Below are 22,818 nucleotides of genomic sequence, written 5' to 3' on the forward strand. Positions count from 1 at the left end.
TGTCAATAAATATTTTTATTTTTTTAATAGCTTCACGGTAAACTGTTGCTGGCAGCTGGTCACGTGACGTTGAAAGGGCAAGCGGGGGGGGGGCACGCGCAGGGTTTTTTCATACTTTTGTAAACAACATGGCGATTCACGGACCTGCTCTGCTAGCAGACTGATCAAACACCGTGTTCTCAGACCTCCGGCTCTCTAGCTTTGTGAGGGGTTTCTGTTAGACGGTGCGGAAGTTGCACACCGAGCACACGGTCCAGTACGCGGAGAAACGACAAAGAGGTGGACCGACGAGCTGTCAAGAAGATCGTTTGACAGTCCAACGGTAGCCAAATGTTATCGTTAGCATTATCAGCTAGCTCGAACTAAATCTTCCCCAAGCATTTTAAACACGACGAGCTAATGTGCAATACACGGATGGTTAGTTTGTATTGAAGGAGTGGAGAGGTTTGCGCCAGTAACTTTAGCTGTTATAGGGCTTACGCCGTATCCAGGAAACATTATTTCCTAGCTGCTGTGCTTCTCGTCCCTCTCCAAGGTGTCTGGGATCACGTGACGTTGTCAGGTAACCCTGAAATTGTTGTTACACGTCTCGTTATTCTCTCTGGTAGGCCATCTTCAGTCTATGGGCTCACAGTCCAGTTCTGGGATGTCTGGTGGAAGGGGCTCTTCCAGTGGCAACCCAGGAGAGCAGTCTGAAGCGACAGAATCAAACCAGGGCGGCAGCAGCAGCCGAGGCCGCAGGACGGACAGGCAGTCTTCATCAGAGGAGGACGTTGACTTAGCAGAAGTGCTGGCTTACTTACTGAGAAGGTGAATTTCACAGTTAAAAACGCTCAAACTGATACCACGGAGGGCCTAGGTTTGTAGCAGAGGTACTATGGAGTTGTTTTGGTGAAAGTGGGCCATAACTAGCAGAAGTAAAAATGAGCAATTAATACATAAAAACACAAGTGCAAACACAAGTCCTTCTAGTAGCAAGTCATACCATCGATCCACCACTTGTCTGAGTCATGGAGGCAGCAGTCTTAAGCAAGCGCTCCTCTTTCTAGCCGAGAGACGTAATCGTTATTAAAGACGATGACACTCAAAGCATTCCACAATTAAATCTGTGGGAGAGTTCTGCAACAGCCAAAATGTTGATAGAAGAAAAACTTGTTGGGGGCGAGGGAAGAAAGCTTTTTATTAACACGTGGCTGGTGATTCTGTGTGTGCAGTTTATACGTCCTGCTGACAACTGAAATTAAATTGGATAATTCTTCAAAATTACTGCCCAGAGGCATTTCGTGGTGAGGACTACATGTTTTTGGACTGCCCCGGGGACTTGTAGCATTAGTTCATTACTTTCTAATTTCTTGAACTCAGAACTAGGACAGAAGTCTTTGTCACATATGTGTGTAGTTGCTGCAGAGAAAATGACTTGTGTGTGGTGAGCGTATCGGGCACTTATTAAATGACATTTAGAGGCAAATAGAAGTAATGCATGCAGTATTCTATCTCGCTGCCAAAGAGCAAATAATTGAAACGTCACATCACATTCCAGCGCTGCAAAGCTAAGTGGGGGTTAAGGTTTTCCCATTTCAGTTTGGATAAGCTTGGAATTTTTTTGTATATCCCTCTGTAATAGTTTCTTTAGTGAACCGTGACATTGGCAGGGCCTGCTCTCGTGACCAGAGGGAACCGAGATCTGCAAGAAAAAACATTTGACATTTCTCACTTCTTTAGCGTTTAAATGTTGTCATTGCTACATGTTGTACAGCTGGACCATTTAGCTTTGGTTTCCACCTGTCAAGTCTTTTTTATTTTCTAGGTACATCTTTGCACTAGGGCAATAGATAATTGGATTAATCATAACTGATTAATTGACTGGTTGCTTGCATGTGCAGGGGTCAGGTAAGACTGGTCCATGGCAGTGGAGCCACAGGGCTGCAGCTGGTCCAGTCATATTCTGACTCTGATGAAGACAGCGATGGAGCCTGGGATGGACGGCTGGGTGACCGCTATAATCCACCAGGTAACCTCCCACTGACACAGGGCAGGAAAATAAGCAGTTTTTTTACTTTGTTGGTTTACTCTTCATTTATACCCTTAAATACATCGTTACAATGATCACATAATATGGAAAGCTAACAGATCTATTTAGAGTGCAGCCACTGCAGTGCAGAAATACACGTAATTACGTTAGGATGATGTCTTCTCTTTCCAAGTAGTGAAGCAGTGAATGAATGTCAGTAAGGTTTCATTTAGAGACATAATCGTGTTACAGTAATGTTATTGTCTTGTTTTCACTGCCATCCCAAAAATGTTATTTATGGAAACCTCAATTCAGTTTTTTTGTTTTCTAGAACTAGTGAGGCCTAAATACTGTTTCTTCTTCCTTTTGTGTGTTTCATCTTTTGCTCTCGTTGCATGTCTGTTCATCGTCTGTCAATCAGTGATGGATCAAACATAAAACAATGTTTCAGCTGTCAAATATTTCCATGGATTGTTCTCTCAAATATGTAGGACGGCTAATCAGAGCATGCCTGAAGTTCTGAGAGCTTGTTGTTGAATGTGAGCTCCTACTGAGGCTTGTTCTTTGTGTTCTGTCTTTAGTGGACACCCAACCTGACACACACGAAGTGGACCGGAGTGAGATCCGCACTCAGATCCTGCTGGCCACCGCCTCCTCTTCCTTGAAAGGCTATCGCAGTTTCACCCACATGCTAGCAGAGGTCAGACCCCAGAAATAAAATCTAAATGGAAAATAATTGCGGCAGTGCAGTCGTATTAGTTTTGTTTATAGAGTTCAATGAAGTTATGAAACTGCAAATAAATGTTTTTGTGTGCAGAGAGAAAAAGGCAGATGTAGAGGCTCCAGTTTTTCCCACGGAGAGTGCAGTCGTATCCGTACGCAGTAAGTAACTTTGGAGTATTTAAAATCTAAATTAGAATTAAATAGCAATTAGTTTAGCGTGATTAAAGCCTTGATTGGACCATTGTGCTCTGTTGGAGCAGAGGGATAGCTGCACAATTGCTGTGAAAATATACAATGCATTGGACATGAAGAAGACGAAATATTAAAATTGTGACCCCAGTGTTCTTCTGCAGTTTCCTGCCAAACTATGTGTCCCACAAGGATACATACCAGCAGAAAGCCTTCTGTGGAGTGTACAGCGAGGATGGCAACATGTTCCTCTCCGCCTGCCAAGGTAAATAGCACGATGTCCAACTTGAGGATCGAGAGGGGCTGAATCAGGTCTGATTTTTATTCTGAGTGTTTGTTTAAAGCTGCTGCGTGGATCACCAAATCATGCTGTGTTGTGTACAGACTGTGTTCAGGCGGAGGGGAGTATTATTGGACTTTTCTCATGTTCTAAAAAACAAATATCAAGCGCATCATCAGTTCCTATTTCCTGATTTAATGATTAATGAATGAAGTTACTGTTTTGTAAGCAAACTAAACAAGCGGAGGACAACATGTCTCACCACGTCTCACCTACGCTTGCCTAACTGTCACGACCATTCTTCTTGTATTATGTCTGTGTTAGTGATCAGCAGCAAGCCCTGAACAACAAACCAGAGGCTGGTGACATACACGTGTAAATGAGTCCTTATGTTAGTTCAAACTGATTAGTCTTACAGACAAAATGGAGAAAGTGAAATAAATCACTCTGTTTGTACCCAAGGAATAAATTAAAAAACAAACAACCTCTGAGGGACCTGTAAAAAAACCCCAAACAAAAACAAATGCGAGTCTTTGTATTTTGTTTAGTTTTGTTTTTTTTCTTGCTACAGACCAGAACATCCGCTTGTACGACACCAGTAGGGGGCGTTTTCACCTGTGGCGAACGGTGAAGGCCCGTGACGTGGGCTGGAGCGTGCTGGATGTCTGCTTCACCCCCGATGCACACCACGTGCTCTACTCTAGTTGGTCTGACTACAGTAAGGCTATGGGACTAGTAAAATTTTACGTGATGAAATGAGGAAAACAGTTTGCCATCATTAGAAAAACTAATTCTGTAAAGATTCAGCAAACCTATAAATCTTCAAGATTGGCTCTTTTCTTTTTTTTTTTTTTTTTAGTTGGGATTATAAATCCACTTTTCCTAAAAAAAAAAAAAAAAAGAAATCTGGGACTGTTCGTGAACTGTAAATCAAACACATAAAAGGATATTTGTACCATTAGACAGAGCAGACACAAAAAATCTGAATATTAGGCTGGGACAGGTGCAGGTTTTTGTTTCTTTCTTATTTTTTAAACAACAGAGGGAACTTTTTAGAACTATAAAGCTATTCATTTTGAAAAAGTATTGTTTTATATTCTTGTTCAGTACAGAACTGTCATATTTTTCCCTTCCTAATGCGGCAGATGTTTATATTATATTATAGAACTGTGCAGAATGTGGTTTAATATTGATTCGCTGAAATCAGCAAGGTCTTTGCTGAAAAGCCCATGGCTACATAGCAGCATATATTTTTCCAAACCCTTACTGTTAAGCATTAATGGTGCCTTCACAGATGTGTAAGTTATCCAGTATTACCATCAAAGATGTTGCTTTTTGAACTGCCAAGGCAGATGATCCCTCTCCTTTGTGTCGTTGATATCCAGAAAGACTTTCAGAATCTGATTTGTTAGACCACAGGTTGTTTTTGTGGCTTTAGAGAAGAAATTATATTACATTTATTTTTAAAAATGTTCAGAAAAGAAAGTATTTTAAGGTACTAAATAAGAGTAAATAACACTTAGCTTTGCTGTATACACAGCTGCTTATTGTATTGGTGTGTCAAAATACATTCACCCACCACTTCATAAGCTATGCCTGTTCAGCTGCTCATTAACGCAAATGTCTAACCAGCCAATGACATGGCAGCAACTTGGTTCATTCAGGCATGTAGACATGGTCAGGGTGACCTGTTGAAGTTCAAACTGAGCATCGGAATGGGGAAGAAAGATAATTTCAGTGAGTGAACGTGGCATAGTTGTTGGTGTCACGCAGGCTTGTCTGAGTGTTTCAGAAACGGCTGATCAGCTGGGATTTTCCCACACAGGGTTTACAGAACATGGTCTGAGAAACTGAAAATGAGCAGCGGTTCTCTGGGTGAAGATACCTTGTTAATCTCAGAGAAGAGTGACCAGACCGTGATTCAAATAACCACTCATTACAAACAAGGTGTGCAGAAGATCATCGCTGAATGCACAACATGTTAAACCTTGAAGCAGATGGGCTACAACAGCAGAAGACCCTACTGCGTCAGTGCTGTCAGCTAAGAACAGGAAACACAGACTTACCAAATTTGGACAGCACAAGATTGGAAAATGTCTTAATGAGGAGTTTCACTTTCTGCCATCACATTTGTACGGCAGGGTTAGTATCATTGGTTCAAGCTGCTGGTGCTGCTGTAATGGTGTGTGGAATATTGTCTTGCTACACTTTGGTCTTCTTCCAGCAGGATAACATGCCACGTCACGAAGATTCAATAATGTCAAACTGGTTTCTTTAACATCACAATGAGTTCATTGTGTTCAAAATGGCCTCTACAGTTACCAGATCTCAATATGATGAAGCACCTTTGGGATTTGTGACAAATCCGCAGCAACTGTGTGATGCTGTCATATCGAGATAGACCAAAGCTTCTGAGGAATGTTTCCAGTATCTTGTTGAGTGTATGCCACAAAGAATTGAGTCATTTTTGAAGGAAAGATGGGATCCAACCCAGTTCTAGTAAGGTATATCTAATAGGGCTGCCACAAACTATTATTTTGATAGTCGACTAGTCACCAATTATTTTTGCGTTTAATCGACTAATCAGATCATGCATTCATTGGATGTACAGCTTATTGCACCAGCATGCATCTGCTCTTATATAACTATCATTAGCTTACAGCTAGTGTTTAAGGTCTGTGCAAACTAATAATAAAGACAAGATGATAGTTTATTAAATTTTAATGAAATTTGCAGATTGTTTCGGTGAATTTTAATAAACTCCTTGCTATCTAAACTATAACAGGACACCGGAGTTTATTCTCCAGCATCTCACACTTCTGATAATCAGCTGTCTGCTTGACGTTTATTCAGCTGTGTAAAAACTATAACTTTAATCTCAGCCAAATCGATTTACTCAGGAACAAATAAAATACAAAAAAAGCCAAACAATAACATTTTTAAGTTATCTAAGTGACTTATATATCATGTTTAACCTGAGTAGCGAAAGACCCCGGTGGATTTGAAAACGATTTGGTGTTCTCACGGGCTCTAGTGAGCCTTGCCCTCGGCTAGCTATTGAGCTAGTGGGTAACAGACGTTTTTGAAAATGTGGTGTCTTGATAAACTGAGCAGATATTTGAGGTTTACACAGCTACATTCTCACCTGAAAATATGTTAAACGTTTATTTTGTGACCCAGAAAGAATAACAAGAGTAATATTTAAACTAACTAGCTGCCGCCATTGTTGGAAACTGAGCTGGGCTGTGCTATGAATTCTGGGATACAGCTACTTCTTCTTCTTCTTCTTCGGGGTTTAACGGCAGCTGGCATCCTTGTACATGCAGTGCTGCCATCTTCTGTTTCAGTCTGTTATTACACTCTTAAATTCTACTTATTCCTGCGTCTTTTGTGATCTTACAAAGCTTCAAACGACGCGTTGACTACTAAATCAGTCGTCGATGATTTTGATAGTCGATATCAAAATCGTCGACGATAGTCGACGTAATCGTGACTAGTCGACTAATCGTGGCAGCCCTAATGCAACTACAATTAGGGGTGGGTTTTAATAATCGATTCATCGATTAAAATTGATTCTGGCTTGGACAACGTGATATCGATTCATTAAAATCCTGAATCGATTTTTTTAATATAAATGTATTTTGCCCAAAATTCCAGAATCTCAGGTGAGACATCACAAAATTTTGACAACCACCAAACATTTAAAAGAGTAAATGAGAGCAGGAACACGGCTTCTGCACAAAGACGTAAACACAAAGCGCAGACCCACGGATCAGAATCAGTGAGATGTCGCCTTTCTCACCCGACGGCAGGGACACAGCCGGGGCTGAAAGCCGACAGCTCGCTGATTCTGATGTTTCGGCGGGTCCGCGCTTTGTTTTTACGCCCATTTTGCGCTGATTCTAAAGCTGTTAGTTTCATCTCTCTCCAAACAATATTGACCAAACCAGCAGCAAAAAAAATATCCAAACTACGCTTCACATAAACATCGTCATGGACTCCCTCTTACTTTCACTGTTTTGCTTCTACCACAATAAAATCACACTTCATGCACAGCTCTCTCTCTCTCTCTCTCTCTCTTTCTCAGTGTTCAAGAACAGTTTCCCGTCTATCCCTGAAATCTGTTTTCTGCATTATTTGCTTGCTTGTTACGCACAAGACTACCGTTGTTTACAGCGCTGTCGGCCGATGTTTTTTTTCTCCTTTTACTTCCGAAAAGAAAACCTAATTTCTGCCGTTCAATAGGCTTCTGAACAAATTTTTAAACTTTTTAAAATTATACAAAATGCAAAACGCTTAGCCGTGTCTCTAATAAAACCGCTGTAACTTCAGAGGTAATGTTCATATGTTGATTAATGGTTTTCTTTCGTTTTTGATGTACTGCAGAATATTTTTATAAAATCCCAGGCCAGGAAAAATCACCTTCATGTTTTTCTGTTTTATCTTCAGCTCCTTTGACACAAAGGCATCTGCTGTGATGCTCACACCTTTGATAAAGTCTGGAAAGTGTCAGCTTCCTTTTTATAGATACAAAAATATGTAAATGTCCTGATCTGAATTATAATATTTCTGACTGTCTGAGGCAAAATTTCCCAGATTCAAATCGATTTGAATTGAATTGAATCGAATCGTGGATCGACTCGATTCTAGAAATCCGTGACGATATTCAGCCCTAACTACAATGTAGTGTCTAAACATTTCTACAATAGAACAATGAAAGTAGAGCCTTTAACAGCATCACTTGTGAGAAATGCGAAGAAGTGAATAAATGAATCAGGAAGTGATTTCTTTCATATTGAAAGTGCTTTTACATTGGCTACAGCTTCCAGGAGTTTTTGTTTTGTTTTTAAGCAGCATATCAAACACGTTTTTAGCTGCGATGTTTTAGTCATACGTGTCTCTCTCTGTTCCTCCCCCACAGTTCATATGTGCAGTATAGATGGAGACAGTGAAAACCACACCGCCCTGGACCTCAAGTTAGTGTTTCCCCTCATAGTAACTTATAACATTACGGAGCAGGTAATCTATCATTCCTTACCAGCAGGCCCTCCTCTCCCTTCATTACCACCTGGATGAATGATGCTGTCAGAACTTGTCACCCCAACATCCATCCTCTCGCTCTGTGTGCGCTCCTTTTGTTAAAAATAGATCATTAATTCAACAAAGCACTGCCATTAAACTCACAGCTCTCCTAACAAAAACATTGTTTAAAAGGTGATGCTTGGTTTCATAAAGCCTTTATGTTATCCCACACCAAAAAAATAAATAAAGTAGATAGAGTGTGGTTGTAAATCAGCAATTGTGCTCTTACTGCAGTGTCCAACCTGTGTGTGTGTGTGTGCGCTGTTGTGCTTTGTAGTCCAGATGAGAGGAGGTTCTGTGTGTTCTCGCTGGCTGCGTCCACAGATGGCAAAGAGATCCTGGGAGGGTGAGTACAATTTGCTTTTATGTTTCAAGGCAGTGACTGACAGGGTTGAAATGAGTACTGAAGGCTCTTTATGAAATTTGAATTCAAGCACAACTCTGCTTTTCTTCCATTTGTTGGCGGTATATTCGAAATATGTTTATTAGAGCCTCAATTTAGGGGAGTTGTTTTATTCTTTTCTCAGCCTCTCTTCTCTCTCATTTCAGAGCAAACGACGGCTGCCTTTACGTTTTTGATCTTGAGCAGAATAAACGAATGTTGAAGGTTAGTGTGTCTTTGTGTGCATTTATGTCTTTTTGCTCGCGCGTCGCCTTGGCCGTGCCCGTTTCAGCGTCACGTCTGTCTGATTTGCGCTTCATCCTTCGGTCAAGGTTAGCCAGATGCAGCGGAGCAGAAACTACATAAAGTTTTACACCATCCTGTAGTCTAATATAGCAGCGAAGAGTCCAGCTCCGCAACACAGTGGGACGGTGGGGGTTAAACCTACCGCCCTCCCTCCTCCCATAACCGCCCCGTGCGCAGAAGTCAGCATTCGACCTCGACCATCTGCTTCGTCTCTGTCGTCCGCCGTTTCTCTGTCTGTCCCTCCTAATTACCTCAGTGTTGTGGTGTGTTTCTGTGCTTTTATCTCTCAACTTTTTATTAGTTGTTTGTACTTTCACTGTCACTTCCTCATGTGCAGCACTAGACTTTCCACGATTCAGTGCAGTGATGGGAAACTGAAGTCGGGGCATTTTGCTGCTGTGGTTCCGGTTAGTGTTTTTCCCCATTGGAGGGAAGGATTTCTGCAAATCAATAGAAAGCTGTTGAGGCTGATCTGTGTCTCACAATGAGACTGAATGGGTTTAGTGATTATAAAATGATGTGAATCACACGCTGTGGCCTTCATAGTAACCTGTTAGAGATGGCCTCCACATCATTAAAACGGTAAATAATGAAATGTCTTATGAAAGAAAGCAGTTCAGTTGTTCTGCTAGAACCGCTCATCACCATGCTTCATGTTGAGTTATCCTTTCATTTGTGACACATCCTTTTATCTAGCGATTTATTTCGTCTTCTTGCACATATAAAGGACAAAACTAACAAACACTTGTACTGCTGTAATTACTAACAGCTACATCTTTGCATTTGGAGACTCACAACCATGCCGTGTGTATAAAGCCTGTTTGTAGCACAGCCTTTGAGGCTTATGTACTGAAAAGTCTGAGTTTCAGTGCGCAGCAGCCTTGAAGAAAAATGCTCCTTTCATTACTTCTGCATAGGCACAGACATGCATAAGTGCGCACACACACACACTTTTCACAACAACATGTAAATAGCCCACTTGTAAATAGCACATTCTTGCACACATGTGCACACGCTCCATACAGTAAACACTGACTCTTTCTTTTGCTGCCATCCTCATCAGATTGATGCCCACGAGGACGACGTGAACGCGGTGGCGTTCGCCGACAGCTCGTCCCAGCTGCTGTTCTCTGGCAGCGATGACGCACTGTGCAAGGTGTGGGACAGACGGACGCTGCGGGAGGACAGACCGCAGCCTGTTGGACAGCTGGCCGGCCACCGAGACGGCATCACCTTCATCCACAGCAAGGTGGGTGCGAGTGTGTGTGTGTCTGTAAGGGGGGGTCTCTCAGTAAAAAGTTTTCCAGTTACTTGGAAATGGTTTAAATGAGAACATTAATCGTACAGGATGTTTATTCAATCACATGTATTGTTCTAACTCTCAGATCTCGGTCTCTTTTTTTTTTCCATTTTGTCACGGTGCCAGGGTGACGCTCGCTACCTGATCAGCAACTCGAAGGACCAGTCCATCAAGCTGTGGGATGTCAGGAAGTTCTCGCCCAAAGAGGGGCTGGCAGCTTCCCGTCTGGCTGTCACCCAGCAAAACTGGGACTACCGCTGGCAGCAGGTTCCCCAGAGAGGTGAGGAGGGGAGGGGCCGAAGAAGGGCGAAAGGGAGGTACTCGTGGTAAATGAGTCAGAGGGGAAGTTGGAGGACGAGAGGAGGAGAGGTCACACAGAGGAGGAGATAAAGATGAAATGATGATATTAAAAAAAGAGAGAGAGGAGGCAGTAACAGGGAAGGGGTGTGTGTGTGTGTGTGTGTGTGTGTGTGTGTGTCGTGAGGATAAAAAGACTCTAAAGCCACACGTAGGGAGAGTGATTACCATTACAAGCCAAAGAGGAGGGAAGGAGTGGAGGAGAGGTGAAGGATAGGAGTTTGGATAATGAGATAGAGGAGGAGACGAGGCGGTAAAAAACTAAACAAAATGAAACGATCTAGTTCAGGGTGCAGTTTCTTCTAAGCTTGATATAAATCTACATGGTCTTTTGGATTAAAGTTGAGGACAAGTGTGAGGAAAGAGCATAAACAGTAAAAAAAAAACATTTATAAAATGGAGAAATCCTTGTGCATCTTTTTGTTATTTAGCAGTTTTGTGTTTGTTTACTTGCTCCTCGCAGCCCTTAAGAGACACAAGCTGACAGGCGACACCTCAGTAATGACCTACCGAGGTCATGGCGTCCTCCACACCCTGATACGCTGCCGTTTCTCACCAGAGTTCAGCACTGGGCAGAGATTCATCTACTCCGGCTGTTCCACGGGCAAAATCGTCAGTAAGTGACTGTGTGTGTCTGTCAGTGTGTAAACGGCAACAAAGTCTGCGTGAGCTGATGCACAAAGTAATATTTGAAGAATCGAAAATCAGTTGAACCCTGTGTGTGTGTGTGTGTGTCCAGTCTACGATGTGCTGACCGGCACGGTGGTAACCAGACTGGTGGGCCACGACGCGTGCGTGAGAGATGTCAGTTGGCACCCGTACGAGGACAACATCATCAGCAGCTCTGTGAGTGCGGTTAATGCAGAAAGTGTCCTGCTGGAATCAGCGTGTGAAAGCTCGTCATCATAAATATCACATTAAACCCAAAAGAAAGCCCTTTCCAGAAGTTGTAAAACGGTTTAATAGAGTGGCGTTAATCCCAGACACTGTTTCCTCTACTAATGGAATAAGGCATAATTTAGAAAAGTCTGAGACAATTTGATACGTTTTCTGGTAATTACGGGGGAAAAATGACCATTTGCAGAAATAAACCACTGTTTTTCCCCCTCACATATTCCATTAAATTAGACTTTTTAGCAATTTCACTACTACCACTACTTGATAAAATGGAAAACAACATTAAAGCAGTGCAAATGAACTGAGCTGTTTCGACTAGAAGAAGGAAGCAGACATGAGATGCAGAGTACTTTATGTTTATACTTTACACCGCTGAGGCCTGGACCTAATCACACACAAGCAAAGCTGGATTTATGGTCGTGCAGTGCTGCTTCCAAGCGTAGCTCTTTGGGTGTGCAGAGAGGAGGATTGTGGGAGTTCAACCAGCAGAGAGGCTACAGCAAGGGTGCAGTCCTGCAGAAAGTAAACACAGCTTTGCCCCCGAGCAACGCGTCAGAGGAAAAAGTGAATTAAAAATCCCAAAAAGCAAAATAAGAAGCGCAGAAATTGGAGGTTTTCCTACATATTTTGACTCGGCCACTAAGTAGGTCTGCAGAACTCTGTGTAGCACATATGCGCTATTGATGTAGTAGCATATCAAGACCATAAATTAGCTCTTTGCTTGGCTAATAAAAATGCTGCTTCTTTTCCATTTGTGGTTAAAAGCTGCCGCTTGTTTTGTTGGCATAAAGCATGAATCACGTCACCGTTATTTAACAGAGCAGACAGGCTCAGCAGCTGTTTTAAAAGTGATAACAAGAGTCCATCCAGCTTAAGAACATTAAACTACGGGGCTTAGATGGCACAGTTATTATTTTTTAACCTCTGATCTCCATCCTTTCTCTACAGTGGGACGGAGCGGTTCGAATGTGGGAGCACAGACAAACCCATCCCCTAGACGAGGAGCGAGACACGGCAAGGGGAGGAGGAGGAGAGGAAGGGAGCTGTTGGAGGAAGTGATGTTAGCACAGAGGAAGGCAGTGAGCTCAGAAGGCCTGGGAGAGACTTGAGTATCTGCTAACGTTAGTGCGGGATATTAGTGATTCAAATGAAAGCGTGGCTGAGAAAAGTTCACTGGGAAGGCGCCTGAGCCTCGTGCTGTCCAGTGCCGATCAGAACACGGCGGGACGGCTGTTGCCACCTGCAGCTGTTTTTCTGTTTTTTTTCCCCCCTGTTTTTTTGTTTATTGCCTCATGTCTTGCACAGAATAAGGAGGCCAGAGCTTTTTCAATCCAGCCTGGGACATTTTACTCAAAATGCGCTGAAGCTGCACTTAACGAGCTGTTGGAATGAAACAATAAGTTAGTGATTTTATATATATATATATATATATATATATATATATATATATATATATATATATATATATATATATATATATATATATATATATATATATATATATATATATATATATATGGATGGAAAAAACAACTTTGGATGTTGCAGGGGAACGTAATGATGATAATTTTGTAAAAATGTATAGAATTTTAATTTGTTTGTGTGTGTGTGTGCGCGCGTGTGTGTTCCGGGAGTGTATTTAGATTGTCGTCAGTGTCCTGAGTCTGTTTGGACTCTGCTGTTATGAATAACACAACACAGGCTGTGTCCTATTTTAGGGAACATCTACCTTTACAGACTCAACATATAATCATAAACATTTTTTTTCCAGTTGGCAAACTCATGAAGCTGATAATTGCGTTAGCTTTCCTGAGTTTATTCAAAACTCGACAGGCTCAAGGAAGTTTCAGTCATTATTCGACCTGGTCTGCCTCATCAGAAAGAGTTTGAAAGTTTTCGCTGTTATTCTGAATCCTCTGTAGGCTTCCTCAAGGCTAATGTTAACTCCCTGTCCCTCAGACACAGCAATATTCTCGTTCCAGGGTCAGCACTCAGTGTAATTTTTGGCTAAATGTAAGCCTGTGATTTGATTCAAAGATTTGATTGTGTGTGATTAATGTGTTCAAGTCAGCACTTTGGGGAAGGGGAACACGCACATGGTTTCAAAATGATCTGTATATGCAATTTTCAGGTGTTTATATCAAAGCTCATATTTCACTCTCAGACTTTGCAGTTATAATAAAAACCTTTCTTCAAACGTATCACGAAGGGGCTGTTGGTCATTGATCAGATGTTTCAGGCTTTAAAAGTGTGGGAGCTGCAGGAGAAACTAGAACGACACTTCAAACAACACACATGACTCACGGGATGGGATTTTTAAACATTTGTCATTGAGCTTCTCTGTGTGTTTTATAGAGCTAACTGCAGCTGCCAGATATGCACACAGTTGACAATTAGCTGCTACAGGAGCCATAGCAAAGTTGTCTGAAGGTCATTGTAATGTCAGCAGTGCACTTACCGGCCTAAAATTAGACCTAACATACTTTGGCGTGCCTGGTTTCATTTACACCTACTGTTCTGACTTCTTACAAAAGACTCCAAAGCTCTGCTGGAAAAGTGCATCATCACAGTGAATTTCAAAAGTTTGCACTCATCATTTATTATTTACTACACTGGAAAGCTTTCTCTGAATAACTTTGAAGACTAACGAGAGAAACCAAAAATCCACCACCTCATGGAAGTTAGCAGTCCGTCTGCCATTAGTCTGCACTGGCTTGTGAAAACGGCATCAGTGTGCTTTATGTGAGCATGAGTACCACGGAAAGACTAAATGCAGTCCATTTGGCTCAGACGGTTGAAGGGGGGCTTTAAGAAGCTCCAGCCTGAGTACTGAGCCTGGAAATAAAGCAGACTGAACGTGCTGTGAGAAATGCAGCTGTCCATGGCGCCAAATGCAAGCTGGCAACCGCTTATAACTTAAATTAGTTTTGGCTCCAACAGCTCATTCTTAGACTGGAGAGTCCTGAAGGAGAGAACCGGAAAAGGAGCTAAATGATCCAAGGTCAGAATGAGACTACTATTATTATTACTTTTCCCAATGCAGGAAATGCAAATATAAGTGAGCAGCATCACGAGAGCTATTTTAAAAGAACTGGGATTTTTGTCATGAACTAAAGATTCATTTTGTTTACTTTTGAATTGTGTTTGAGCATTGCTGTGAAAATAATGGGGTCAATTACAGCAGCAAGCATTACTGCATCTCCTCTTTCTGCCTACGGGGGAGGGGTTTTGAGGGTAAAGGGGACATGGAGGGGGGGTTGTATTTTTGTAAACCATGTGTTCTCTCGCGTGCCTGACAGTGATAGAATAGAAAGGTCCTGGAGTGGGACGGGTGTCCTTTTCCCAGACAAAAGCAAGCGAGGCAGACTCCACAGAGAGGGAGGACGAACGCGGGTCGAACAACATGAATCTAAAGACAGGAAACTCCTCAAATGGCTTCACACCAGAGATCAGTTTGGATAAACTACACCGGATGGCTGCAGAGCTGATACTGCCTGGACGATCCATCTTGAGGCTCCTGAACACTGTTCTGGAGTTTGTTACAAACTTTCTGGCCCGAGTTTTAGGAAGCAGCCTGATCAGAAGACACTTCCACCTGCTGCTGTCTGGATTGGTCCTCTTTGGGCCTGTGCTCAGCTTCTGGGTATCAAAGTATAGCATCTTTGCAAACAGCAACCACTACCTGTACAGGTGAGGACTCCGGGAGACAATGAATTACTGCTTATAGTGCTTTGCGTACACCAGGGGTATCAAACATAAAGCACAGGGGCCAGAATTGGCTATTAGGTGGAGGACCTGTTTGTGGAGAGTTTAGCAATGATTTATCATGATTTAATTGGATGGAAATAATTGACTGAAATAGCTGTAGTAACTGCTGTCATTGCTAAAGGAAACTGTATATCTTTGATAAAGACACTGCTCCTTTAATAAACTCTTGACTCGGTAATAAAACCCAGCGCACCCTTGCTCACTGTAGTGCTCGCTGGGCTTTTACTGCTTCAGCCCTACTTAATCTGTTTTGATGGCAAACTTTCACTGAGTCTTTATTCTGAGTCAGCTTGTGGAACAATACAGTTCAGCATTTACAATCATCATAATGTCATTTGGCCCACTGTTTTAGGTTCATATAATCCATCACATATTTTTAAAATCCAGTTATGATATTAAATTATTCCTCATTTATTTTTGTGGATGCTTTGCTGCCACTCATTTGTCACATACACTGAGTAAACCCCCACCCAAAAACCAATACAATATTAATATACCACTTTTGAAAAACAAAAGCAGCACATAAATATTGTATGATAATGTCATTCTGAGGTATGATGATAACTATGAGGCAGTAGCAGAATTAAAGTCTTCCTCAGACTGTTCAGTGCACTTACATGGAACTAATTAAGTGAAACCACCGGCTCATCAACTTTGATACCTCAAAGCAAGTTTGAGTGAACTGAAAAAGTTAAAAAGACTCAGCTTTGCTGTAAAGCTTGAATTTTTATGCATATCAAAAATAGATTTACTTTCTGAGCACTGTGTTAGCAAGAAGCTCCTGGATCTGACCTGCTGGCTGCCTGAAGTCTTTGTGTGTTCTGTGTGGAGTCTGGATGTTCTTTCTCTGGCTTTCTCCGCCAATTCAAAGACATAAATGTCAGGGTAACTGGCGAATCTAAACTGCCCCAAATTGTGAATATGAGCATGAACGACTGACTTTCAACCTCCCCAGGATCCTCCTGTTGCTGTGACTGTGAGGAAAAAGTAATTCTACACATATTTCATTACTGCGTGTGTTTTGCTCATATATATGGTGTGTACTGATATCCTTATTCATCACGCTCTCACAGGAAGTTCCTGAGGTCCACTTGGGGTTGGACCTGCATCTTTACGAGCGCTTTCATCATCCTTCTCTCCCTCTCAGTCCGTCACTCCACCTCTCTTTCCCTCCGCCACCTCTCTCGAGTAGGCCTCACGGGTTTGCTCTGGTGGAGCTGTCAGCGCCTCCTGACCCTGCTGGAGGATGCAGCGGGGACCTGTTACGAGCCCATGACCCCAGGCCAGGACGGCCAGAGCCCGGCCTCCCCAGTACAGCCTCTGCTGCTCCTGCATGAAGACCAGAACAAGGCCTCCTGCCTGAAAGCCCACATGCTGTGGCGAGGCTACGAAGTCTCCCAGGACGTCCTCATCCTCTGCTTCTGCTGTCTGCTGCTTGTTGAGGAAATGTGTGTCTTTGGTCATCACTTGGAGCGACAAAAGCCTCTGCAGAGGTCACCCGGAACCCCGCTGAGAGTCGTCTTCCTCCTGTGTGTTCTTCTCCTCCTTGTTTGGATGTTTCTGCTGCTGTGTTTGCTTGCATACTTCCCAAAGTTTCCCTCCCAGCAGCTGGGTGGAGCTCTGGGCTACCTGGGGTGGAGAGGACTCTATCACGGATTGTATAGACTCGGATCGAGATGGGGTTGTCCTGGTTTGCCCAGAGAGGGACTTTCTACCACGGTGCACACCAACAAACAGCCTTAGTAGTGTGGCACCCTTAATGAAAATGGTTAGATTTTGGCACTGAAATGTCCTTCAAAGCTCAGGAACAAACTTCCAAACCCTCTTTTAAGACTGCATGCTGTAAATGTGACATCACGTTAATAGTTTGCTTTCTTTAGAGGTCAAAATTAGTCCAAAAAGAAGCTTAGAAATCTCATTCAGACAAAGTAAGTGAGAAAAACTGCTGCTTTATTGTGTAATCTGAACCAAAATGCAGGCACAGTTAGAAAAAGATTTCTGGGAGCAGGTGTATCATTACTTGATGAAGAGTGTCATTCTACACTGGTTGTTGCTTATTAAAAAAAAAAAAACGAGCCTGGAGTCTGCCTCAGTAGATGAGCGCTTTCCCATCTCCTCTGGGTCTCTTAATCTTGTCAAAGTTCTTGTTAATGATGTCAAACAACACAGCCTGGAGAGAGAAATAAAGACACAGAGTGTGATGCAGAAGCAGGATGATATAGGGAAGACAGACAGTTTACAGGGAGTCATAAAAGAGAGGGACGTCCAGATATGGAGCTGTAATCACGTCAAACAGCTCCTTTCATCATCGCCCGCAACGCCTTGTTCATTAGCGGCATCAAACACGGGAGGACAATGGCCGAAGGAAAGAGACGAGCTGATTAATGGACGGGAGACGGAGCGCCAATCAATTTAACACAAGCACTGCAATTAGTTTAATTACCCTCCTATTAAGAAGGAATGGATTCCATTTAAGCTGCCGCTCCCGCCGGTGGACACGACAGGCATATTTTACACCCAAGCCGCTCAATTTAAAATACAGAGCATGAAAACAGCAGATGGTACACGGAGTGTGGATCATGAGATTCAGGATACACGCAGTCAGAGAGGGCCAACTGTAAGCAAGAGGCAGTGGGTGTCTTACGTATGTATTGCGGATGTCCAAGACCACAAGGCGGAGCTCGCAGTATTGATATTGGTCCAGCTCGTGGACCAGCTGTCTGTAGTCTCCCTGCAGCAGAAAACCCACACCACAAACAGCGAGCGTATTAGCAAAACAATGTGTAGTATGATAAGCACATGACACAACAGCAACTAATTTATGCGGGAGAGAATGTCCTCATAAGTTTTTTTTTTCAGCGCACCGGCACACATTTTTCTCATTCACACATTAATATGCTTATTAGGATGCACAGCGGGAGACACTGACCACGTGGGGCGACTTGGAGGCTTTGGCCACAGCGTCACCCCTCTCGTTGTAATACCTGCCAAAACAAGGAGAAGAGAGGAGTTACAGTACCACCCACCTGTTTTAAAATAGCCCCCAGCGTTTCGCTAAATGTCACATCCAATGCCATATTCAACACATCAGTCTGGTTTTTAATAAGAAGACAAAGCAGAAGACTGCCTCTCATTATCTCTGTTAAGATTTTCTCACTTTTAAATGTGGAATTGAAGCCTTTCTGATTCTGCTTATATCTATATGACTTTTTTTCTGTTTGACTTCACTAAATAAAGATGGATGAGACCCTCTGAAAGCCTGAATTGCTGTTTATATGTATAGATTTCTCAGTAATTGTGGATATTCTTATGATACTGAGCGCAGCAGGTTTTGTGGTTTTCTCTGCCAAATACTTTTGATGGAGTAATGTCAGGTCTGTTTTCCTGGCTACGTCAGTGCAGGCTCTTACTTTGAAATCTGAGTCTGGAATCCTTCGATCTTGGTGCGTGTGTTGGTCAGCAGCTCAAACACTTTCTCCTGGTGGACACGAAGGAAGATTTAAAATGCAGCTGGATAAATTTCACCCTAAAGATAGACTCCACATGCGATTGTTTACTAACCTGGACAGCCACTCCGAAATTGTTCCCATCCTCAATTTTAGGAATCTGGAGTTGCACCCACATTGACACCTTCCAGGAAAATAAAAAGAAAAAAACCCCACTAGTACAATATACAAGACTTTTTATCACATTAATATTTTCTGCACATAAAACCCGACAAATTTTTCTCCACATAAAGTTCTGAGACTGACCGTGTTGAGCTTCTCCTTCAGTGTCTGGATCTCAGTTTTGACCTTCGGCAGGAGGCTCTCCACCTTCTCATTGGTGCAGATGGGACCACATGGAGGGCCTGGAGGACAGAGGATAGCACTCCTTCACTTAGTGAGCTGCAGATTTGCTTTTCTAATATAGAAAAAGTTCCTTATGCCCTTGCTTTCTTCCAGTTAGCTAATCCGTGTGTAAACGGTGTTTAAACTTTGTATCGTCAGCTCATGAGCCACAGTAGACTCATCAGTTTGTTACAAAGGAGCCAGAAAAGCAGTGATGTGTTTCATACATGGGTTTGGAGCCTTTCTTCCTGCAGTATTTATTGTCCTTATTTACAGGAATACGGTTACTGCTAAACGAATGCATCTTTCTTTCTATTTTCCCCCCATTTACCTGCGTCTTCATCCTCTTTATCACTGTCCTTGTCTTTCTTCCCCTCCTTAGCCTCCTTCTGTAAAATAAGAATAGAAGGCATCGGGTCAGAGTTTTTGCTGATGATTAATCTCCAAGACAGCTAGGCTGCACGCCTTTTTCTCTTCTGGCTTTTCAACCTTGGGATCTCTGTTGGATTCTTTTTCTTTGCTTAAGACATGTAACCCAGTTGCAGCAATCTGTGCCCCTTGATATTCTAAGGAGACTCCAGCAGCTCCCGAAAGTTGTGCAACCACCCCAAATATTCTCCTAACCCTCGTTAAAAAAACCCAGTGGCATTAGCTACACGGCTCTCTGCCCTCCTCTAAATCCCTGCATGAGTATTAGTTCAAGACACACAGCCTTTGTACGGTTTATAAAAATCTGAAATTCACAGCCGACTGAAGTAACATAAAAGACCCGCTCGCTGCCAGTTTGTAAAACAGCCCTTGGAAATTGCACTGTGATTGGTTGTCATGGTAACTGGGGACTCAGCATTGTGTCTTTATATAATGAAACACTAAATATAAACCCTGAGCCGAGGACCCCAGTTGAGAGGAGGCTCTATGAAGAAATTCAAAGGTTAGACAAATAAAACACAGATGTGAGGCTCCTCGATATGAAAGCCATTACATCTGGGTAATGGAAAAACAGCCGTCCTTCATAAATCACCCCGAATGCTCCTTTATTGGATTTATATCACAGTTTTAAAAAACAGTCTTCTGGGATGGAGTCCCCACCTGCTCTTTTTTCTTGCGCTTGGCCTCCTCTTTCGCCGGATCGGGTATCGGGATGTCGAGTGGAGCCTTCAAAGAAGGCAGATCGTTGCATCTGAAAGACTGACGCACAAACACAAGTCACCCAATGTGAGAATCAAGAGCCCAGTGGTATGTGCCCACAGTCACACAGGTGGATACCTTCAGCAGCTCCTGCAGCTCTTCAAGCTTCTGTGGGAAATATGTTGACACCAGCACCTCCGCCTGTTAAAACCAAGTAACAAAATCCACATTAACAATTCAAACTTGTGAAGCAGAGCTGGGAAAGATTTCTGATTTTCGTTTGAGTTACCTCCTTGGTGAGCTTTTGGCAGAAGTCGTCCACCTAGAATAAAGTCACAGATTTTAGGCTTGCTTATAAATGACCGTTTTATTTAGCCCCTGCTGCTGCTCACCTCCCGTGACCCCTGCTGTCCGTAGACAAACCCCATGAAAACAAACACTTATGTGGACACTAGCTCGCCTGCTAGCATCACTGACACACTAACCATGTAAGTGAAGGGAAAGGAGAGTTAGCTTGCTGCTACATAACACTTTGTGCTAGCGGACTCACCTGTTTCTTCGACTTGAGGCGAATATCCACAGCAGCCATGTCGTCTTTGGAGAGCAGAAGTTGTTTATTATTGTTTAGTAAAGGCTTTGACTTCACAGGAGGCGGTTAGAAATAAGAATATGCTCTCTTTCTGTGTAATTCAATTCCGTGCACGACACGGACAAATACTCACAGTTACTCAGCATAAAAAGCGAAAATGAAAGTAAAGAGTGTTTTAGACAGTTCCGTACTTTCCTGCAATAATAGCGAATGGACGTGTTGCATTGTGGGCCGTGTAGTTTTATTTGACTTTATTTTATAAGGAGCAGTCGACTTCTCATTTCCCAGAAAATGGGGCTGTGATGGGAACAGAGTGGGGAAGTCTACAAGCAAAAAAAAAAAAACACTCAGAGAAATGCGTTTCTGTGTGGCAGTAGTTATTTCTTTGTCTTCGAAGGGCTAACCCTCATCCAAGAATAAAAAAAAAAGTCACCTAACTCAAGGGATGAACCAATGTTGAGTCTAAACATACACAATTTAGCCTCAAAAACCAATTCTTAAGGCACTTTAGTACGAGCAGCCTATCACAAAAACATATTTCGCCCCCTCATCGTTAAATCTGCAAAAATACCAAATATAAATTTGACAGGCATAAAATTATATTTTTGGACTAACAAGTTGATTCCTAAAAAGCTATTAGTTGAAAACCTGACATTTATCTGAGAATTTTGCAGTATGTCCTTAAAGAATTGAGGAACCTATCCTCAAAAACAGGATGATAAACCTAAAAATAGATAGACCTAAAAACTGTCTACAGCAGAAGAACAGTATCTGAAAGTCATGTCCTTAGAAGCAGGAAAAACAATACATCAAAAACCTGACACAGGACCTGAGAGACGCATCTGACCTTTTATTCATCTATTGCCTGTCCCGTTTGGTTCTTTTGCCATCAGAATTATTGTCTAAAGGCGAGGAAAGATGCCCAACGGATTTACTTTACCAAATGGACCATCCCAGCCTTGCCGTAATGGTCTATTTGATTCACCTTTTATTGTTTATTTTATTTTTTTATTTTCACTTGCAAGATACGGGACAGACTTGAATGAGGAAAAGAAAGGGGAGAAAGGAAGAGGGGGAAAAACAGCGGAGAAGAGGGACGGGGATAAAGGGCAAAAAACAAAAACCAACTAAATAAGCAGACAAAAAAAATACATATCAATCACCTGGATCACCTGTTGAAAAAGAAAAAAGAAAACAAGCAGAAGAATACGAGAGCAATACAATAAACAACATCACGATGATCTATGGGAATATAACAGTAAATACAAAATAATAAACATTATTGTGCAGCACGTAATATCGACAGCGCACAGTGTGCTTTGAGGAAGGAGCCAAAAAGGGTGTAGTTTGTGTGTGTGAGTCCCCGTGTGTACACCTGTGAGCATGAACGCGCTTGTATTTAAAAGGTTCCTTCATGTAACGATCTGCTAGAGGGTGTGGGGGGGCCACAGCCCCGTCCTCCAGGGCATGAAGCAGGTATGGAGGAGATCAAAACTCCAGACATCCAGAGGCCCCCAGAACTCAAGAGACCAAGAAAGACCAACAGAGGGGCAGCAGCGCCACTGTCCCAGAAAGAGCTGAGGAGAGTCCCAGATGAGGGCTCACTCAGCAGCCGCGGAGCAGAAGCCAGGGGGAGTTGCAGTGACGCGCCCGAGAGCTCCGCCGGCAGCCAGCTGTGCCTGAGTGACCGAGCCCCAGGCCGAGAGGCCGAGGACACCCCACCCCCAAAGTGGCCCGAGCGAGCCCCAGGCTCCAGGCCCCGATAAGCGGCCACCAAGGAGTGAGCCGGTGTGTACCTGGACGCCCATCCCCGGGCGCACCAACGCACTGATGTCTGAGGGCGTCTGCCACCGGCAGGGGGAGTGATGGGGGGAGATAGGCCTCCATACCTTGGAGGGCCTGAGATGTCCCCAGAGAGGTGGCGTCTGACACCCAACCTGACATATAGACACAGACATACAGGCACACACAGATAC

The 22,818-nt window shown here is 42.9% G+C and overlaps 3 protein-coding genes across 6 annotated transcripts; 2 read left to right on the plus strand and 1 right to left on the minus strand.

Annotated features, from left to right (window-relative positions):
• The first annotated feature begins 57 nt into the window (after positions 1–57).
• Positions 58–12,967, plus strand: dcaf11 (ddb1 and cul4 associated factor 11). The gene is made up of 15 exons (XM_026179694.1): positions 58–322; positions 609–810; positions 1,884–2,011; positions 2,593–2,711; positions 2,829–2,893; positions 3,088–3,188; positions 3,775–3,921; positions 8,125–8,179; positions 8,563–8,631; positions 8,835–8,892; positions 10,037–10,222; positions 10,400–10,553; positions 11,094–11,246; positions 11,370–11,476; positions 12,476–12,967. The coding sequence occupies exons 2-15, from the start codon at positions 623–625 to the stop codon at positions 12,584–12,586; spliced, it is 1,641 nt and encodes a 546-aa protein (XP_026035479.1). The 5' UTR covers positions 58–322; positions 609–622; the 3' UTR covers positions 12,587–12,967.
• Positions 12,968–14,363: 1,396 nt separating this feature from the next.
• Positions 14,364–17,367, plus strand: fitm1 (fat storage inducing transmembrane protein 1). Its single transcript, XM_026180017.1, has 3 exons — positions 14,364–14,528; positions 14,827–15,217; positions 16,369–17,367. Exons 2-3 carry the CDS (start codon positions 14,931–14,933, stop codon positions 17,036–17,038), a joined length of 957 nt encoding a protein of 318 aa, XP_026035802.1. The 5' UTR covers positions 14,364–14,528; positions 14,827–14,930; the 3' UTR covers positions 17,039–17,367.
• psme1 (proteasome activator subunit 1) lies at positions 17,229–21,082 on the minus strand. Of its 4 annotated transcripts, XM_026180021.1 has the most exons (12): positions 21,034–21,082; positions 20,804–20,847; positions 20,543–20,575; positions 20,392–20,454; positions 20,215–20,313; positions 19,457–19,514; positions 19,048–19,145; positions 18,857–18,925; positions 18,706–18,773; positions 18,225–18,279; positions 17,940–18,026; positions 17,229–17,465 (listed from the first exon to the last, which is right to left on the minus strand). In XM_026180021.1, exons 1-12 carry the CDS (start codon positions 21,065–21,067, stop codon positions 17,385–17,387), a joined length of 789 nt encoding a protein of 262 aa, XP_026035806.1. In that variant the 5' UTR covers positions 21,068–21,082; the 3' UTR covers positions 17,229–17,384. The 4 variants fall into 4 exon arrangements, with proteins under 4 accessions (XP_026035806.1, XP_026035803.1, XP_026035804.1 ...); XM_026180018.1 differs by having other exon boundaries at positions 17,398–18,026; XM_026180019.1 differs by lacking the exon at positions 21,034–21,082 and adding an exon at positions 20,976–21,031 and having other exon boundaries at positions 17,398–18,026.
• Positions 21,083–22,818: the final 1,736 nt, after the last annotated feature.

The sequence above is a fragment of the Astatotilapia calliptera genome, chromosome 9 (genome assembly GCF_900246225.1).
Source record: "Astatotilapia calliptera chromosome 9, fAstCal1.2, whole genome shotgun sequence".
NCBI lineage: Eukaryota > Metazoa > Chordata > Actinopteri > Cichliformes > Cichlidae > Astatotilapia > Astatotilapia calliptera.

What these genes read in the sequence shown, in the direction of transcription:
- dcaf11 (XM_026179694.1), top strand. Translation starts at nt 623, where the DNA reads ATGGGCTCACAGTCCAGTTCTGGGATGTCTGGTGGAAGGGGCTCTTCC. An exon ending in TCACCCACATGCTAGCAGAG is followed by an intron (nt 2,712 to 2,828) that starts GTCAGACCCCAG and finishes TTTTGTGTGCAG; the next exon opens with AGAGAAAAAGGCAGATGTAG. An exon ending in CTCTAGTTGGTCTGACTACA is followed by an intron (nt 3,922 to 8,124) that starts GTAAGGCTATGG and finishes CCTCCCCCACAG; the next exon opens with TTCATATGTGCAGTATAGAT.
- fitm1 (XM_026180017.1), top strand. Translation starts at nt 14,931, where the DNA reads ATGAATCTAAAGACAGGAAACTCCTCAAATGGCTTCACACCAGAGATC. An exon ending in AGCAACCACTACCTGTACAG is followed by an intron (nt 15,218 to 16,368) that starts GTGAGGACTCCG and finishes ACGCTCTCACAG; the next exon opens with GAAGTTCCTGAGGTCCACTT.
- psme1 (XM_026180018.1), bottom strand. Translation starts at nt 21,067, where the DNA reads ATGCAACACGTCCATTCGCTATTATTGCAGGAAA. An exon ending in TAAAGAGGATGAAGACGCAG is followed by an intron (nt 19,146 to 19,456) that starts GTAAATGGGGGG and finishes TCTGTCCTCCAG; the next exon opens with GCCCTCCATGTGGTCCCATC. An exon ending in CCTCCAAGTCGCCCCACGTG is followed by an intron (nt 18,027 to 18,224) that starts GTCAGTGTCTCC and finishes TTTCTGCTGCAG; the next exon opens with GGAGACTACAGACAGCTGGT.